General features: G+C 43.2%; 1 protein-coding gene across 5 annotated transcripts in view; it reads right to left on the reverse strand.

Moving 5' to 3' along the window:
* TFAP2B (transcription factor AP-2 beta) overlaps positions 1-20,605 on the reverse strand; it is a 68,937-nt gene that overhangs the window by 12,167 nt on the left and 36,165 nt on the right. For all 5 annotated transcript variants that reach the window (XM_060272306.2, XM_088665485.1, XM_035110423.3 and 2 more), the window contains 2 exons: positions 20,283-20,401; positions 13,687-13,828 (listed from right to left, as the gene is read on the reverse strand). In XM_060272306.2, coding sequence (XP_060128289.1) covers positions 13,687-13,828; positions 20,283-20,401 — 261 coding nt within the window. The remainder of the gene's footprint in view (positions 1-13,686; positions 13,829-20,282; positions 20,402-20,605) is intronic.

The raw sequence follows: 20,605 nt of genomic DNA on the forward strand, positions 1-20,605 counted from the left end.
ACATGTATAAGCTGCCTTTCCAAGTGATACTATGCCAAGGTGCCTTACATCTTAAACACCCAACCATAATATCAACAAATAAACAAGTGAAATTGCTAAGCCCAGGATTCCTTGTGGGATCTGAACCAGGCCCTCTCCATGCCCACACACACAGTCCACTCTGCTACATCAGCCCTCAGGGGGCTTGTTTGTTCTAAGAGGAAAGAGCTATTGCCTGCTGGCTTTCTGCTTGAAGCAGTTATCCTCTGTCTGACATATCCTGGCTGAAGGATTTACACACCTGCATTTTATAGTCATTTCAAAATATTGACTTGTTCTTTTCCCCCTTTTTTGCATTGTATGTGATCATTACATGCGTCATTGCCAATATTTCACCTGAACTTGCAAATGTGCAGCATTTCCTAGCAGGTGCTGCAGTTATACCGTTTAATCCAGGGCTTTTGCTAGTAGGGGAATCCATTGCTAGAAGGGCCCAAAAGCCCCCAGAGCAAAAGACTGGTGTGTGTGTGTGTGGAAATGGATTAAATGAAATAAATTTAGTCAAATAGTTTCCTCAAGGCAAGACCACTCGCCCACCAGTCTTCCCCTCCTCAAACAGCCTGTTCAATCTGACCTCCAGTGTGCCACCAGCAGAGTATCTGAATATAACATTAGCAAGAAAAATCAAGCCATGCACTAGAAATAATCCCTCCCCTCCTCAAGATTCTTAAACTTATTGAGAAAGCAAGCCATGCACACACATGAAAAAAGAGGAGGAAGAGGAAGAGGAAGAGGAAGAGGAAGAGGAAGAGGAAGAGGAAGAGGAAGAAGAAGAAGAAGAAGAAGAAGAAGAAGAAGAAGAAGAAGAAGAAGAAGAAGAAGAAGAAGAAGAAGAAGAAGAAGAAGAAGAAGAAGAATTTTCAGGGTGATTGATCATCAAAATCATGACAAACCCTCAGGGAGGGAAGATCCTATGGTTTTCATTTTACAGATCAGGAACACAGATTTGTGCAAGCTTACCCAAGATGCCCATGGCTGAGCAGTAGTTTGAATACAGCAGCTACTCTTATCTATTACAATGATTATTATTTAACCTTGTATACCAGCTTTCCTCCATAGATCTCAGGGCAGTTCACAACATAAAATGCAAGGGATTCTCAAAGTCTGCAACAGTGAACCTCCCTAATTCAGTAAAATCATTCCTAAACTGCATGAGTGGTATCTCTCATTCAAATCTCAGGGCAGTCCGAGCAAAATATGGCTAACCTACCACATGGTAGGAGGTGAGCACTGGCGGAGAAAGAGGAGTGCCGGGGGAGCACACAGCCCCTGGCTGTGATCCTGGTAGGGTGCCATCGCGGCTGCCCCCCCCCGCCCACGCTGGGCACCACACCCCTGCAGGCAGTGTGCCCTGCCCCAGGGACGCACGCCACGCCCCCAGGACGCGCACCAGTCCTGCACCCGCCTGCTCTTCACCCCCCCCCCCCCGTGCTGGAGCATGGAGCTCCACCACTGGAGGTGAGGTGCCCCAAAGAAATTCAAAGTCTGGGGGGGGGGGGAATTTTAATGGTTGCCACGTAGGCATTATAGATCAACTGACTCATAGTATGGAGCAAGCAAGGAGTCTGTCACCTGATCAAATCTGTCCCAGTCAAAATATCACACACATAGCTGAACTAGGAAGGACCAGGGAATGAACCCAAGCAGCTAGCCCAGGGGTAGGCAACCTAAGGCCCGGGGGCCGGATCCAGCCCAATCACCTTCTCAATCTACCCCCTGGACGGTCCGGGAATCAGCATGTTTTTACATGAGTAGAATGTGTGCTTTTATTTAAAATGCATCTCTGGGTTATTTGTGGGGCATAGGAATTTGTTCATCCCCCCCCCCATTTTTTTAGTGCGCCTGAGGGATGATGGACCGGCCCATGGCTGAAAAGGGTTGCTGACCTCTGAGCTACCCACATATCTCAGAAATCAACACCAACCTTAGGGAAGCAGAGCAGTAGCTCACCATGCTTCCTTCGCATGACATCACATACCTGATCCATTCTGCTCAGCTGGAGTTACCATGGCAACAGAGGTGTCTTAGCAAGTCAAATTGTTTTAATTGCTGTTCCCAACCCATTCTTTTAAAAAATGCATTATCAAATTAGCACAAGGGACATGAACTACACATTAAGTGCAACAACTTGGAGAATCCCACTGTCTTCTGTGCATTTGTTGGTGGTACAGAAACTAGAGAGTAAACCATTCTGCCTAGCCTTCTTTCTGACAAGCTCCCTCTGTGAGCAGAAATGCCCAGGGTGAAGGAAGCCTAGGCCTGCAGTCAGAAGTGGTAAAACCCAAACATGGGCTCATCACCACATTTGTTGTGTGTGACAACAGGGCTTAAGACAACATTAAGTTTGGGATTTGTTGCCCTCTCACTAGTGTTAATCTAATACAGGGGTGCCCAAACTTTTTTCAAAGAGGGCCAGATTTGATGAAGTGAACATGTATGAGGGTTGACCAAAGTTGTTGACCTTTTTTATGATGTTACCCCAAAGTTGTTGACTTTTTTTCTTTTAGAGCCCTGGGAAGGAACTGCCTGGGAGCTGGATTAAACGTGGTACTGCAACGTGGTCCTGCAAGACCTAACATGAAATATCTTCTAGGGGTAGACAGAGTTCAACGGTGAGGGGAGAATTGTGACAGACATGCCTCCAGGCGTGGCCTTCTGGGCATACAGTCAAGGAATCACATGAGGGTGACAGGTAACAGAAGCTGAACACTAGCAGGTCCAACCCACAGGGATTCATTCTGCCTCCCCAGACCTTTATGTGGTTCTGTTTATTGGTTGGCCCTTTGGGATTATCTGCTGTGATGCCAGGAGAAAAAGAGGAGGCAAGTAGCAAACAGATATACACTTGGAGTGTGTGTGCACCCTCTCTCATTTTTAGAACTGAAGCTTCAAAGTCTAAGGAGTTTTCGGTACACTCAGGTATATTTAAATGAATGTCCTAAGAGACCTACATTGGCTCCCAGTACATTTCCGAGCACAATTTAAAGTGTTGGTGCTGACCTTTAAAGCCCTAAACGGCCTCGGTCCTATATACCTGAAGGAGCGTCTCCATCCCCATTGTTCAGCCCGGACCCTGAGATCCAGCGCCGAGGGCCTTCTGGCGGTTCCCTCACTGCGAGAAGCAAAGCTACAAGGAACCAGGTAGAGGGCCTTCTCGGTAGTGGCGCCCGCCCTATGGAACGCCCTTCCATCGGAGGTCAAGGAGATAAACAACTACCTGACATTTAGAAAACACCTAAAGGCAGCCCTGTTTAGGGAAGCTTTTAATCTGTGATATTTTAATGTATTTTGGTATTTGTTGGAAGCCGCCTAGAGTGGCGGGGAAAACCCAGCCAGATGGGTGGGGTATAAATATAATAATAATAATAATAATAATAATAATAATAATAATAATAATACTTCTTTTCACACTCTCTTTCCGTGCCATATCCTGACTCACGCTGCCACGCATACCTCAGAACTGTAGTCATAGGTTGCTATTCATCTCCCATTGAAGTCAGAAGCATTGTAATTTGCATAGTTTATAAGCTTAATTTAAAAAGCAGCTGAAGGAGAAGAGGGGAAAGGCTGGAAAAAGAATGGTGAGTGGAAAAGCATCCTTTCCCCACCCTTGGAAACTTGTCAAACCGCTGTACTTGGAACTGGGTGTAGAAAGGACAGCTGGCTGCTGAACAGGATACAGTTGGGGGCAGCCTGAGGATGCTGCTTCATCCCCCTTGGATCTGCCCATAAAAAACCAAACCTAAAAGACTAGGCAGTGTCAGCAGCAGTCTCTAGGAGCCTTGCTCTTTATGAGATTTTTGTGGGAGAGATATGACTTTGTTTGGGCCCTGGGTGAGAGCCAGGAATCTGAGAGAGGAGATGGCATCGGTTTATAGTATTAGTAATTTTGTATCAAGGTAACATTTTTATATTGTAACATTTGTTGTTTCTTAAGTTGTATGTTGTTGCTTTGATTTTCTGTACACCACATAGAGATATTCTTATACAGTGGTACCTCTACTTACGAATGTTTCTACTTACGAATGGAGCTCCGTCCGCCATCTTGGATGCTGTTTAGATAGGATTTTTTCTACTTATGAATTTTTAGATAGGGTTGCTTCGACTTACGAATTTTTTCTCCCAATGCATTCCTATGGGATTCGACTTACAATTTTTTTCGACTTATGAATGTGCGTTCGGAACGCATTAAATTCGTAAGTAGAGGTACCACTGTATACCGGGATTAAATGGTACAAAATCAATAGATAAGCCACCTACCAGGGCAAGCCCCAAAGGTCTTCTGTGCGTGCACACACACAGCAGAAATCTGAAAATTTTGTTTAGTTTTACAATTGTAGTCATTCTTCACCATCGTTGTTACAACCTACAGTCCAGAGTCTAAATGAACGCATAAAAATAAATACATTAAGAGCCCTAGCCTTTGGGGGCACGTCTTCAAAGGCCTTGACAAAGGCAGAAATAACCAGTACCCATTCCGCCAAGGCCACATTTCACAGTGGGCCTGGGACCATGTTTTATGAATAAGCAGCCCAAGTAGTGCAAGTCTTCTTGAGGGCGTGGGATGCAAGCGGTGTGCTCTAGGATGTCTCGCAAGGAGAGGCAATGTGGTACTGCAGCTGCTGGAGTATTGATTTGGCATGCGAGGAACCGTCATTCAAAATGTTGCTCAACCATGAATTCTTCTGAACAATTCACTACTTCCCAACCTAATAATCTACCTCATAGGGTCGTTGGAAGAGGAAAATAAGATTGTCATTTGTAAGAAAATGTCTCTTTTTCATAAACGGTCAGAAGGCCTCAAACAGTTGCAGCACCTGGGTAGAAGGTTGCAACAGCTAAAAAAAACCTGCAGACTTGCTTGGGTGCTTATCTTTACTGGCTTGGGGTTAGAACGCCAGAAAGCAGGGCGGCTTGCTGCTAGAATGTGGTTTATCTAGACCAGGCACCCTCAAAGTGCAGGCCTCCAGATGTTTTGGCCTACAACTCCCATGATCCCTAGCTAACAGGACCAGTGGTCGGGGAAGATGGGAAGTGTAGCCCAAAACATCTGGAGGGCCAAAGTTTGGGGATGCCTGGTATAGACACTTCAGCACTCTTCAGCAGGGTAGGACTCGTGTATGCCTAAGGGGTGGTCAGGATGTGGCTTTATTGCTTGGGTAGATGTGTGAGAGCATAGGAACACGCTTCCTTATTTCGGCAAAAGCAATGAAGGGTAATGGTCCCTGAATTCAGGGGAATGGGAGATGTCAACAGGGGAGGAGATTTTAGTATTTTAATTAGGAGGTTGTGATAGGCTGTAACCCAATGGAGGACAGGGGTTTTTTTTTTTTGCTCAGAGGAAGGTGATATAAACTTGTGTTTTGCTGAATTTGAGTGTGCCTGCTTTGGACACCCATCCTTGCAAGTAATGAATGAACCTTTGCTGCGACTTTATTTTAAGGGTCCGTCCCAGGACCCCGAGTCTTGGGACAGGTGTTTCATATCCAACATCATTGTACATCAACCTGAGATCCTTGGTGAGCTTCAGTTACTGTCTGTTGACAGAAAATTAAAAAAAAATCCTTCCAGTAGCACCTTAGAGATCAACTAAGTTTGTTATTCTTCTGAAGTAGTGCGCATGCACACAAAAGCTCATACCAATAACAAATTTAGTTGGTCTCTAAGGTGCTACTGGAAGGGAAAAAAATTATTTTGTTTTGACTACAGCAGATCAACATGGCTACCTACCTGTAACTAGTCTGTTGACAGGAAACACTTTTACATTTACAGTGGTATCTCGGTTTATGAACACAATTGGTTCCGGAAGTCTGTTCATAAACTGAAGCGTTCATAAACTGAAGCGAACTTTCCCATTGAAAGTAATGGAAAGTGGATTAATCCGTTCCAGACGGGTCCGTGGAGTACTCATCCTGAAGCGTACTTAACCCGAAGCATGGGTGTAATTAGTTCCAGATGGGTCCGCGGCGTTTGTAAACCGAAAATTCGTAAACCGAGGTTCCACTGTACTACATTTACATTTTGCTTTTACATTTGTAACACTACACATCTATCTTTCCTTACTTTTCCTCTCTTCCCTACTCCAACTATTTTTCTTCTGTCTCTGAGAAACTAAACACACACAAATAAGTAAAACAGCAGTGCTAACTCTGATGCGGCTCAATGCCCAACACAGCTCAGGACACAGTTGTAGTCCAATGTGGTGAACATTATGTGCTACAACACAGACTGCTACAGAGCATGAAAGCAAAAACCACACCAGGATAAACCAGGAAGAATGCTTTAGCACATGATGAAAAAAGGTTTTAAAAACTATGGGGATATTTTATTCATTGTTCAGTTATGGGCAAGATGATGGGAAGATAATTAAACATGTTCAGAACGGTAAGCTCTTCTATTGTATAAGACTTCTATGGTATAACAGGGAGCAGCGCCATAAAGATATGGCAAAAGTGGGGTGACCGGGGGGGGGGGCGAGAGTACAAATCCCTCATCAAATTGGACTGTCTGCTGCATTTGCCATAGTGATACATGTTCTGAATACTGTCATCATTTTGTTGTTGCAAAGCCAAGAACACCAAAGAACATTCAAGAAAAAACATTATTTATAGTGCCATGTTTCCATACCTTTAATTGAAAGGTGGGCACATTTTATTTATTCATTTATTTGTCCTATAGGAGAAAAAAAATCCTCACCTCGTGGAAACTACAATGCTAGTTTCCATCCCCTGTTTCTAAGGCTCCACTAGTAGATAGGTAGGTACACAGATGTTTAAAACCTTGCCTTTCTATACACCACGTTTTGGCCACACTGGGGCCTGAAGGATGAATACCAGCCCTTTTTACTCATTAACAGTCCACTGACAAAGCTCCACTTCAGGAACAGTAGCAAAGTGTGTGAGAAGTTAAACGCTTTTTCTAAATGCAATACAGCTCACAAATATATGACACATGTTTGATTAAAGCAGGCAAATGGATGCAATCTACAATCTGGAGTGAAAGCCCATCTAACTTGTTTACTAAAGTAGGGTACCATGTGTGGGATATATTATTGCTAGAGCAGTCAAGGACAACATTTTCCTGTGGCCTAGAATGGACACACAGGGGAATGTGGCTTCAGACAAGGAGGACTACCTGTCATACCTGCTCTGGATCCTCCTCCCCCTGTGTGTGACCAGGCAGATGGGCAGGACCCTAGCTGACCAGATAAAAGGGCTGGCTGTGTAACCATCTCTCTCTTGGACTCGTACTCTCTTACTCTTGGACTTTCACTCTTCTGGCTCTTAGCCAGTGCATGGCTCAACCTTCACATAGGATGGAGTCCAAAAGCAGAAAGCCTGAGATGTAGTACTAGTTACAGGTAGGTAGCCGTGTTGGTCTGACGTAGTCAAAACAAAATTTAAAAAATCCTTCTAGTAGCACCTTAGAGACCAACTAAGTTTGTCATAGGTATGAGCTTTGACTGTGTCGACCACAGCAACAATGGCAAGTTCTTAAAGAAATGGGAGTGCCTGATCACCTCATCTGTCTCCTGAGAAATCTCTATGTGGGACAAGAAGCTACAGTTAGAACTGGATATGGAACAACTGGTTTAAAATTGGGAAAGGAGTACGACAAGGTTGTATATTGTCTCCCTGCTTATTTAACTTATATGCAGAATTCATCATGCGAAAGGCTGGACTAGATGAATCCCAAGCCGGCATTAAGATTGCCAGAAGAAATATCAACAACCTCAGATATGCAGATGACACAACCTTGATCGCAGAAAGTGAGGAGGAATTAAAGAACCTTTTAATGAGGGTGAAAGAGGAGAGCGCAAAATGTGGTCTGAAACTCAACATCAAAAAAACCAAGATAATGGCCACTGGTCCCATCACCTCCTAGCAAATAGAAGGGGAAGAAATGGAGGCAGTGAGAGATTTTACTTTCTTGGGCTCCTTGATCACTGCAGATGGTGACAGCAGTCACTAAATTAAAAGACGCCTGCTTCTTGGGAGAAAAGCAATGACAAACATAGACAGCATCTTAAAAAGCAGAGACATCACCTTGCCTACAAAGGTCCGTATAGTTAAAGCTATGGTTTTCCCAGTAGTGATGTATGGAAGTGAGAACTGGACCATAAAGAAGGCTGATCGCCAAATAGTTGATGCTTTTGAATTATGGTGCTGGAGGAGACTCTTGAGAGTCCCATGGACTGCAAGATCAAACCTATCCATTCTGAAGGAAATCAGCCCTGAGTACCCACTGGAAGGACAGATCGTGAAGCTGAGGCTCCAATACTTTGGCCACCTCATGAGAAGACTCCCTGGAAAAGACCCTGATGTTGGGAAAGATTGAGGGCACTAGGAGAAAGGAACGACAGAGGATGAGATGGTTGGGCAGTGTTCTCAAAGCTACCAACATGAGTTTGACCAAACTGCGGGAGGCAGTGGAAGACAGGAGTGCCTGGCGTGCTATGGTCCATGGGGTCACGAAGAGTTGGACACGACTAAACAACAACAACATGAGCTTTCAAGTGCTCTGAAGAAGTGTGCATGCACACGAAAGCTCATACCTATGACAAACTTAGTTGGTCTCTAAGGTGCTACTGGAAGGATTTTTTAAAATTTTGTTCTGAGATGTAGCTCAGACTTCTTTTCACTATAACCACATGATGAAGCCTACCTTCGGATTACTGCTGTGAACTGAATGTAAAACTTTATTCTTACTTTTAAAGAAGACTGTGATGTGTTATTATTATTTTAAGAGGGAAATAAATGGGAAACATACCAGGAACAATCCGGACTGGACAAGCCAGACTGGATTGCTTAATTAAAGGATTCTAACGAATCACCAGCTTTCTTCCAATAAGTTGCAAAGGGAATGTGCTCTGCTGTTTACTCACTAATGTGAGTGAGGAGGGATAATATCAAAACAATATATCCTCTCCTACCTTCCTGAACATTCCCATACCATGATCCTTTAAAGCCCATGGATTTCACCCAAATCTATTTAGCATAGAAATAAGGTGCAGGAGTGCTGAATACAAATTGCACCTCCTAAACAGAACAAGATGAACAGCAAGTCTTGTGGCACTTTTAAACTAATAAATTCATCATGGGAAAAGGTTTTATGGGCACCAGTCCACATCACCAGATCCATGAAGGGTTATTCTGAATTATACATACACAAGTGGAGTAGTGGGGTGGAATTGTAAACATTCATGTCAGAAGGGGGGAAATGCAGAAAATACAGATTGTGATAATTGACAGAAGCCATTCACAAAAAAGGCTGTTGATAACATAAACTGCCTAGCGTTGCTAAGCCAAGAAATGTTGTATGATTAAACAAAAAACATTTGCCCCAATTCATGACAAATGAGATAAGAGTTTGCAAGGAGACATAAATGGTGTGAAGTAGTCGGGCAGTTATGGTATGTTAGGTACAAAGCCAAATTATAATAGGATAGTCCAGCTGTGCTGCCCTGAAACTGAAAGCAGATCAGATGTTTCAGGTGATGGAGAAAGTTCTTGTATGTGTGTCTTATCCATTAGGAAACAAAAGGAGAAAAAAGTAGAAATGTCAAATTTGCAGGCCAAATATTTTTCCATCTTCAAAGAGCAAAGGCTCTGTGAGCAATTAAAGTTCTGGGACATTAATATCTTTTGACCCTGCAGAAAAGGGCAATCAAATTCCAATCACGTCTAAAAAACATCTGGACAAATTTGAGCAAATGATTTTTCAGCAATCCATATATTTCTTTAAATTACGCTGTCAACGGAGAAAGCCACATCCTAGGGCACAAAATAAATGAGATCTGTTTGAGGCCTGCCTGCAAGAAAGAACATGTGGGGGGGAAACAGGCAGCCCTACACTACCAAAGGCCTAAGCCTGCCATAAAACCAAACAATATGGCACAGGAGCCAAAGGGAGGCATAAATCAAACAAATAGAAAAGCTATTGTAAAAGTTTCAATGAGCTAGAGAGAGACATCTAAATATAGCAGCAGATTTAATATTCCACCCCCCTGCTGCCCCCCAAGCTGCTGCTGTAAAAGCGTCAGATATACGGATGATTAACAGTAAACATTGGGAGGCGTGGGGTGAAATTTATTTTTTGTCATCTTGGATGGATAGCCAAGAATCCTATGGAAATCAACTTAAGAATTTTCTGCTGACAGGGGGTTAGGCCCAAGGTCACCCTTCATAAGGAAAGATAGGCTGACAAAGAATGGGAGTCATGTTATGCCAATTTTGGCAAACCAATTTTGCAAAAATTAATGCAAGAAGTGCATTTCATCTGTTGGCATGAGAATGGTAATGCAGTTTTACCATTTGATTCATCAACAACTGACATTTCTAAACTGACATTTCCTCCCACACCATTAAGAAACCTTGCAGCCATGCAATAAGTGTGAGCTGAATTGTGCATTTTGCTCAGGTTGAAGTGACGGCACCCATCCAATACCAGCTCATTCATCAAAGCCAAAACCCCAGAAGGCAAGCTTAGGAAACATCCTTGTCCACATTATACTGCACCTGGGCCATAATGTCATCAGCTCAGCCTCTTACAGTGACAAGAAGGGACGTCCCTGGTATACACATTACAGTGGGCTTTCTAGAGCAGTTGCTCTGGGCGCAGCATAGTGTCTAGAGCACAGCTGGGGAAATTGTAACCCTCTAGATTTTGCTGGACTACCGGTATGTCTCCCATGATCCCCAACCATTGGCCATGCTAACAGGGACTCATGGAAACTTGAATCCAACATTTGGAGGGCCACAGCTTCCCCACCATTGTAGGAAGTAACCACTATAGGAACCCTACACACAAAACACATGGCTGGCACTATCTTCAACTTTTATCCCCCATCCACATGGATCTGACAATGCTTGGATACAGGAACTATGGGCTGGCCAATTATTTGTTTCCTTCTAACCCAACTATCAATCAGATAAGAAAGCAACATTTTGGCATCTTTGGTCTTGCCCACACATATTTCTAGAACAACAAGAGAAGAGGCCACTAGGAAGTGACTAATGCATTGATACAGAAACAGTCAGTCCTTAGTTTTTTTCAACACAGGAAAGGGACTGTGTCTAGCCCTCACACAATCACTTTCACCATGGCTACGCAACTACTAGGCCCACCCATTAACAGCATCACAATTCCATTGCAGTTTTGTAAATTATCTGATACAAGAAGCAAGTGACACACATCTCCAGGTGGACAGATCTGCACAACCAAACAAAACAGGATGAAACAGCAAGGATGGACAACACCGTCCTGAATTAACTATATCTGAACACAGATGAAATGGGGAAATGTACACATGCAGATAACACCAGAGTCACCCAGAAGAATCAAATCTCATTGAAGCTATTGCAAAAATATTAATTGGTTTTTTTTTGTTATTTTGGACCACATCAGGAGGGGGAAATTAAGCAAAGCAACAGCTACACAATCACTGTAGAGATACAACCACTAACAGAATTGAAGATTCAAATTATTAGAGCCCAAGGAATACAGAAGTACAGGTGGGTTGTTTAAAAAAATGCAAATTAGCACAGATAATACTTTATTTAACATTGAGAATTCAGGGTAAATAGTATGACTTTTGGAAGTGGTTTCATAAATGTGTGGGGAAGGCTCACTGGAATTGGTTTTCCATGTATTTCTGGGGGTGGGATGAATGGGAAATGATCCCATCTGTCAAAATGTTGTGTTGCCTGAAACTGATTGTTAAATATGGAATACCAACTGTGTCGATTCACAAAGTCAAGTCCTCAGAAGGTAAATATTTATACAGCACTTTGGGGTAGAATCATAGAATTGTTGAGTTGGGAAGGACCCTGAGGATCATCTAGTCCAACTCCCTGCAATGCAGGAATATGCAGCTGTCCCATATGGGGATCGAACCTGCAACCTTGGTGTTATCAGCACCACCATCTAACCAACTGAGCTATGCAGCTGAAAGGACTTCACATCTGGACCTTTCAAGTTTTGGGTATATCATATATTATCTCCTCTGAAATCAAAGGGGCTTGTTTCTAAGTAAATATGCTAAAGATCAGAATTGGGGGCGGGGGGTTCAAGGAAAAGCACCCTGGATTTAATGTCAGTTCTAACAGCCCCAGACAACACTAACCAAACCCCAAATACGGCTTCCACATGAAAGCATCTTTTCAAATCATAGAAGCTGCCTTCAAGAGACACATCTGCATGCAGCAACTCACTAGGTACAATTTTATCCACGCTACCTTAATCAATCCACACAACCTTCTTAAACAAAACACACACAAAAAAGTTGTCTGATGCACTGCATTGAGCCTGTGGCCAACTATTTTGAATGTTGATAGCATCCGTAATGCAAATATACTATAAACCTATAAACCTGAAGGCACAGATGTTGCTGGTTATTTCACATTAATAGGGTGCTCCTGGACTTAGGAACCTCTCTTCTGCAGCTTTTTGCTTCTCCATTTTTACCTTTTTATCCATTCTGACTCTCCCTTAATTCCTCTGGTTTTTGAAAACCCTGCTTCTATCTAGAATCTGAGAAAGTCAGTCAATTGCTACTATAGAGACCCTTCTGACTGGCTTTGTGCCTTCCTTCCACCTCCAGCCAACATTAGAGCACCGCAGCCAAACACTAAGCAAACAAAACCCTACAATACATTTAGATTTTATTACGGAAAATTGTTTGTTTGTTTGTTTGTTTGTTGATTGTATCCCGCTCATCTGACCGGGTTCCCCCAGCCACTCTGAGTGACTTCCAACAGAATGTAAATGAACACAAGAAAACAGCAGACTTTAACAGGGGTCAGCAAACTTTTTCAGCAGGGGGTCAGTCCACTGTCCCTCAGACCTTGTGGCGGCCAGACTATATTTTGGAAAATAATAATGAATGAATTCCTATGGCCCACAAATAACCCAGAGATGCATTTTAAATAAAAGAAGACATTCTACTCATGTAAAAACATGCTGATTCCCAGACCATCCGCGGGCCGGATTTAGAAGGCAATTGGGCTGCATCCGGCCCCCGGGCCTTAGTTTGGGGACCCTGCTTTAAAAGCTTTCCAATACTGGGCTGCCTTCAGATGTCTTCATGAGCCCACGTGGTACTGTGCACAATACACATGCTCATTAAGTCACAAGAGCCTTCCTATTCAAGCCTTCCTATTCAGGCCTTCAACCCCAGTAGGATTCTAACAATGAAAGGGAGCCCATGTTCCCAGTGGCCTGGCCACACCACCTTTCATGTTTCAGAGGGCATGCCTTCATGCTGATACTTCGCTACTAGTTTGCGGTAACATAAAAGATTGTTCCACCTCAGGTGCTTCCTGAACGAGAGACCTCCTGGATACCATATATTTGGAGCTCTTTGGAGGGAAAGCAATATATCAAATGTAATAAATAATCCAGCAGTAGACAAATCTGGACTGAGCTTGATATGTGAACCGTACCACAACGTATCTGTTAATCTGAAAATTATACAAAGGGGATAAAATCCACAGGGAGCAAAAGTTGTGACAGTGTGGTCTGTTTTGTAATTTAAAATCTACTGATCCCACGAAAGCAACCTGCTAAAGAATCAACATGAAACTACCAGTTTTGCGACCAGAATGTTGAAAGCAAAGTACAGTATATTATAGGGTTATTCCTACTCACTTTGTGGCAAGCAGCATATTCTTCCTGGAGTGGAGATCAGTAGGGTCTGTGTGCTGTCTGTTCAGGTACTCAGAAACAGCTTTGGCTGGGAACTCAGTTTCACAGATGTATCCAAAATCCCGAGCTAAATGTACAGCTTCTCCTGGGGAAAGATGAGCAGCTTTGATCATCATAGGTCAACCACATTGACACAATCCTTCTTAGCCAAGTGAGTACTAACTGAGTGAGACTGGCATGTAGTCAGATCCTTAGATCTGTCAGACCAACAACTAACTTTTCAGTTATCATGATCTTCTTCAGTCATTTGCAGATGTCCTGCACCTTCATCCTAAGCATTGCATTAAGCTGTTGGTCCTCCTTCATGGATCACTGCCTTGTCATGGTGAAGGGGCTTGAATAACTCAGAGAAGCTATGAGCTATGTCATGCAGGGCCACCCAAGATGGACAGGTCATAGTGGAGAGTTTTGACTAAATGAGATCCACCTGGAGCAGGAACTGGCAAACCACTCCAGTATCCCTGCCAAGAAAACTCCATGAACAAAGACAACAGGCATATAAAAGTTATGACGCTGGAAGATGAGCCCCTCAGGTCGGAAGGCTACTGAGGAAGAGCGGAGGACAAGTAGATTCAGAGCTGATGAAGTGGCTGGGCCAAAGCCGAAAGGTCGCTCAGTTGCAGATATGCCTGGAAGCGAAAGGAAAGTCCAATGCTGTAAAGAAAAATATTGCATAGGAACCTGAAATGTAAGAACCATGAAACTTGGTAAGCTGGATGTGGTCAAAAATGAGAGCAAGAATAAATTTTGACATCCTGGGCATCAGTGAACTAAAATGGACAGAAATGGGCAAATTCAGTTCGGATGACCATTATATCTACTACTGTGGGCAAGAATCCCGTAAAAGAAATGGAGTGGCCCTCATTGTCAACAAAAGAGTGGCAAAAGCTGTACTGGGATGCAATTTCAAAAATGATAGGATGATCTCGATACGAATCCAAGGCAGACCTTTTAACATCACAGTAATAAAAGTTTATGCACCAATGAAGAAAGTGAAATTGACCAATTCTATGAAGACTACGGTGCTGGAGGAGACTCTTGAGAGTCCCATGGACTGCAAGAAGATCAAACCTATCCATTCTTAAGGAAATCAGCCCTGAGTGCTCACTGGAAGGACAGATCCTGAAGCTGAGGCTCCAATACTTTGGCCACCTCATGAGAAGAGAAGAATCCTTGGAAAAGATCCTGATGTTGGGAAAGATTGAGGGCACTAGGAGAAGGGGACAACAGAGGACGAGATGGTTGGGCAGTGTTCTCGAAGCTACAAACATGAGTTTGACCAAACGGCGGGAGGCAGTGGAAGACAGGAGTGCCTGGCATGCTATGGTCCATGGGGTCACGAAGAGTCGGACACGACTAAACAACAACAACAACATGAAGACTTACAACACCTTCTAGAAATGACACCAAAGAAAGATGTTCTTCTCATTATAGGGGATTGGAATGCTAAAGTAGGGAATCAAGAGATAAAAGGAATAACTGGCAAGTTTGGCCTTGGAGTTCAAAACGAAGCAGGGCAGAGGCTAATAGAGTTCTGTCAAGGGAACAAGCTGGTCATCACAAACACTCTTTTCCAACAACACAAGAGATGACTCTACACATGGACATCACCAGATGGGCAGCATCGAAAACAGATTGATTGTATTCTCTGCAGCCAAAGATGGAGAAGCTCTATACAGTCAGCAAAAACAAGACCTGGAGCTGACTGTGGCTCAGATCATCAGCTTCTTATAGCAAAATTCCAGCTTAAACTGAAGAAAGTAGGAAAAACCACTGGGCCAGTAAGACACAATCTAAATCAAATCCCTTATGAATACACAGTGGAAGTGAGGAACAGGTTTAAGGATTTAGATTTGGTGGACAGAGTGCCAGAAGAACTATGGATGGAGGCTAGTAACATTATACAGGAGTCAGCAATGAAAATCATCCCAATGAAAAGGAAATGCAAGAAAGCAAAGTGGCTGTCCAATGAGGCCTTACAAATAGCGGGGGAGAGAAGGCTGGCAAAATGTGAGGGAGATGGTGAAAGATACAGGAATTTCCAAAAAATAGCAAGGAGAGACAAGAGGGCCTTCTTAAACGAGCAATGCAAAAAATAGAGGAAAACAACAGAATGGGGGGAAACCAGAGATCTGTTCAAGAAAATTGGAGATATGAAAGGAACATTTCGTACAAAGATTACAATAATAAAGGACAAAAGTGGAAAGGACCTAACAGAAGCAGAAGACATCGAGAAGAGGTGGCAAGAATACACAGAGGAATTATACCAGAAAGATATGGAGGTCTCGTACACCCCAGGTAGTGTGGTTGCTGACCTGGGAAAGACCCTGATGTTGGGAAAGATTGAGGGCACTAGGAGAAGGGGACAACAGAGGATGAGATGGTTGGACAGTGTTCTCGAAGCCACGAACATGAGTCTGACCAAACTGCAGGAGGCAGTGGAAGACAGGAGTGCCTGGCATGCTCTGGTCCATGGGGTCACGAAGAGTCGGACATGACTGAACGACTAAACAACAACAAAGCTGTTGGACATACTGAATGTAGTAGAGTTCTAGAGCATTAAATGTCTGTGACCTGGGCCACAAAATGGTAACCAATATAACCACATCAACTCAACTAGATGTTGTCTGAAACTGTTACAAGCAGGCTGAATCACACAGGGAAATGCACATTGCACACAGCAAATCTGAATTAGTTATTCCATGCCCTGAATGGTGTTCTATGATGGGAATCTAAAAATTCCTAATAAATCCACAGTTCCCAGAATTCTTTGAAGGAAGCTATGACTGTTAAGTGCCATAATAATGATATCACTTAGTAGTGAGGTCAGCCTTACACTAAGACTGAGATAAGAAGTAGTTTTACTCCCCAAGGTTGCACTGGCAATATTGTGGAAAGAGCTGTTCAGTTAAGCACTTTGAAGCCCCATTTATTTCAATGGAAGAGATTGACATGCACACTTATTTCTTCTATTGAGATCAGTCCTATTTTATAGCGCTTACTTTTGACTGAATTGTACCTTTGGAGTGCAATGCTGGAAAAAAATACAGTTGGGTTTTATTATTCTCTTTCCCAAGAGTTATTTTTGAGCTCTTCACGTACACTTTCTTCAGACTGCTTTCTCTACCTTCGTTGCCCTCGTTCCCGTAAAATTAATTGGCAAACAATTAAAAACAAACAGACTTGCACACTTGTTGTAACACCTTCTTTCAATAGGCCAGAGTCCAGGAAGCAAAAGACAGTGTTCTGGACTGTCATAGCATTGCAGGTTCTCTAATAAGTAGAGCTGGAAGAAAAATTCAAGCAAAGAATGTGTTCCTTCTTCCCCTGTGGTAGAAGGCCTGAATACTGATTGAGCAAAGCCTCACTTAACATTCACAACTTGGAGAACATTCAAGACATCCAGCCTGTCATAAATACAAAGCGATGTAATGCTATTGTGAGAAGTTACAGACTGAGTTGCAGTTAGGAAGAATAAGGACTCAGGAGCTTTAGATCATTGGATGCTAGCATTATATTAGGGCTCCAATTTGAGCGAAGTCTTGTCTAGCCTCCAAGCACAAATGCTTAGTTCTGAACTACATGAAAAATGGACAAGACTATCCCTGTGGCATTTGCAGCATGCATTTTTCCTCCCTTGTTGCAAGTGAATTTGGGCATTCTGTTGCTATGCAGGAATGGATAGTGCAAAGTTCTCCAAACCTCCTGTTCCACTATGGTTATATTAGAAATATTCCCTGCACAAATCCCTTGCACAGCTGGATGCCAAAACTGTCGATTAAGAGTCTCCATATCTCCTAGGTGAGGGAGATGTGAAGGCTGTATTTCCATTCCAATGTGGAGGACCATCAATTTCTTTATGCACAACAGAAGTCCAAAAGCACCCCAAGTTAACATGAGTCAGCCCTACCCTAAGGAAGTAGAGTGCAAGTCTCAGGCTGGGTTCCTAAACAGAACTGAACCCCTAAACAAGCTACCAAAAAATACAACAGCGGACAGTCAACACATGTATACATTCTGTTGTTGCTGCAGCTTGTTATGTATTTTGTGTTCTCATTTTGTATTTTGATATTTTTGACTGTGTTCCAGTGTAAAACATCATGTACTTCATCAATTGGTGCTTGCATCCTGCTAGAATTTATCCCTTTGCCATTGAAAAATAAAAAATAGATACCTTCACTCACTACATCTCCCTCAAAATGTAGCATGTAGGATAAAATTCTGTGTACATGTATTCAGGAACAGTAAGGGCTTGTTGACATGGGAATTTATAGTGGATTTGTTGCTACTCGTGGACGCAAGCTTTACAACATCTACACAATGCTGTCCTAATCAAAATGCCATCATTTAATTGGGAATGTTCTGTTTTACAAACAATCCTTTAATCAGTTTGGATTATAGCTATGGTACTGGGGGAAATTATCATATTATAAAATAAGTTATTGTAAAATTTAAATACCTGCCCCTTTTCTGATTACTGATACTACACTGTAGTTTAAACCTAGTGGAGGAGGAGGAGGAGGAGGAGGAGGAGGAGGAGGATCAAGGGCAACCCCAGAGACTGTTACCTATAAAAATAAATATGTCTAATAATCCTAATGACACATTATTTTCAAAAGGAAAGGAAGTGGGAGAGAGAGATGACCTTCATCAAATCTCCATTCACCATGGATGTTCAATTCTCCTTATGAAACTTACAAGATAAAGACCAGACTCCCTGCCCCATGTGAATCCTGAACAGTGATGAATGAAACATTTTTGCCACAGGCAATAAAATGGAAGAGCAGTGGAAGAGAGTAAGATAGTGCTGAAGCAGTTGCTAATTCAGGAGGATAGGCCAAGATAGAGTTCTTTAAGGGAAACTGTTTGGCTTGCTCAGCAACAATTTTGTATATTTTGTAATGCTTCTCACTCCAATATTCACAAACACAAAAGCATCTCACTCCAATAGTTGCATACACAATTCTAGTTCCCTGTTAACTTTGAGAATCCCTAGAGTGATAACAGTCCACAACTGAAGAACTTGAATAGGGGTTAGGTGGAGTTGTACTCTTACATCATGATCCAACACAGAAATGACACCTGAGTAATGCATGATAGACTGTAATCATACAGTATCAGCAATTTATTATGTGCAAGTTTGCTGTCCATCTCAATCCTAAGGGACCTTTGGGCTGCTTTCCTCAGCAAGCAGCTCATCCCTCTCCTCTACATTTTCTGTGATCATTTCCTATTTACTTTATAAGCTTTGGAATATCTTCACTTCTCATTAAATGTTTCTCCTGAAATGGACCTTCATCATCATTATTATTTTAACAATGACTTAGAAACCAGGAAATTGAGTGATATCTTGCAGATCCAAACAGAAGCAGAATTTTGTCAAGTAACTAGCAAAGATCTCTGGTACCAATACCTTTATTCCTGAAGTAGGTATGCTGACTTTTCTAATGCTTCATTCAGGTCTACAGCTTAATCACATTCAAATAACCAGATTCTGGAACCTTGAGGTCAATAATTACATATAGTACACTAATGATACCCCACTGGTGTTTTTTTAATTCTGCTTTTGAAAGAATCCTGTAAATCCTTATTAGTGTCAGTTACATGTATTTGTCAAGGTGAAGCCTCCAATTCTTCTCTGAGCCAGCATGCCTCTCTATAACCCAGAACTCAGTTTTCCGCAAAGCACAGTTCTATCCACATTGACTGGGGCCCAGTCACTGAACACTGAAGAGATTACTTGCAAGTAAATATGCATAGGATTGGGAGCTTAGTCTGGAATCTAGCAGCAGCAACTACCCTTTCTCCTCTGCAACCCTGAAAAAATACCCCTACACACACACACACACACAGAGAGAGAGAGAGAGAGAGAGAGAGAGAGAGAGAGAGAGAGAGAGCGCAATTGCAATAGAAAGAAAGCTCCCACTGGTATCAATGGAGTTCCATTGGTATTACCTTCATAAGACAATGCAAGCAGCCAACCTTCCCCCCACCCTCCCCTCCAAAAAAAATAATCCACCCATGTTTAAAATTTCTGTTTTTATATTCTCCTCCATCCCAAGGAAGAGTTGCTGCTTAACTCAAACGCTCACATAGCACCTCTTGGTATATTAATTTACTGTTCTTCTTGGGTCTGTGCAGTTGCTTTTCAGAAGTACCTCAATGACACTTCCCAACACCTCTTAGGATTAATTCGGTTGTGAGCCCATGGCTGGTCCGATCAGAGGCATGCTCACTCCAAAGCACATCTCGCTGCCCTCAGTGGGACTCACTCCGAAGCACAGGCTGAAGTCAAGCCATTTCGGTTGGCGAGATCTACACCGGCCCCAGAGTGTGGAGATATGGGCCGAGCTTGATGGTGCTTCTTTGTTCTTTATTCAACACTCCTGCTTCCTGCATGACGGAGCTTTGGTGCTACCCCGGCAGCGATTTCCACTCAGTGCACGAGCCTTGTGCGAAATGTCCCCGCCCCGCCCCCCCGCCCTCGAGAGTCGCCCTGGGGCGCCGCGGGGGGATCCGCGCGGGCCGCGTCTGCTTACCTTCCACCAGGGAGGTGAGTAAGGTGACATTTGCCGCTTTGCGCCGGCCGGCTGGCAAATTCAAGCCGATTTTTTCTAGCCTCTCTCGCAACGATCTGCCCCCGTTTTTCGATTTGGCTCTGCAATTGCAAAATGGGGGAGAAAGAAGGTGCTGATTCGAAGCTGAAGGAATGTTCCCAGGAAAGAAACTTTTTGGGGGGTGGGGGTGGGGAGGAGGTGGGGGAAGCGACTATGAGGCAGATCCCCGGAGCTGGAAGGGGCTTTAGCGCGCGTGACTGTGTCTGAATTGCAGCTGACTGAGGAAGTTCTACCGGTAGCAGACA

The sequence above is a fragment of the Zootoca vivipara genome, chromosome 3 (assembly GCF_965207765.1).
Source record: "Zootoca vivipara chromosome 3, rZooViv2.hap1.1, whole genome shotgun sequence".
In the NCBI taxonomy this organism is placed as follows: Eukaryota; Metazoa; Chordata; class Lepidosauria; order Squamata; family Lacertidae; genus Zootoca; species Zootoca vivipara.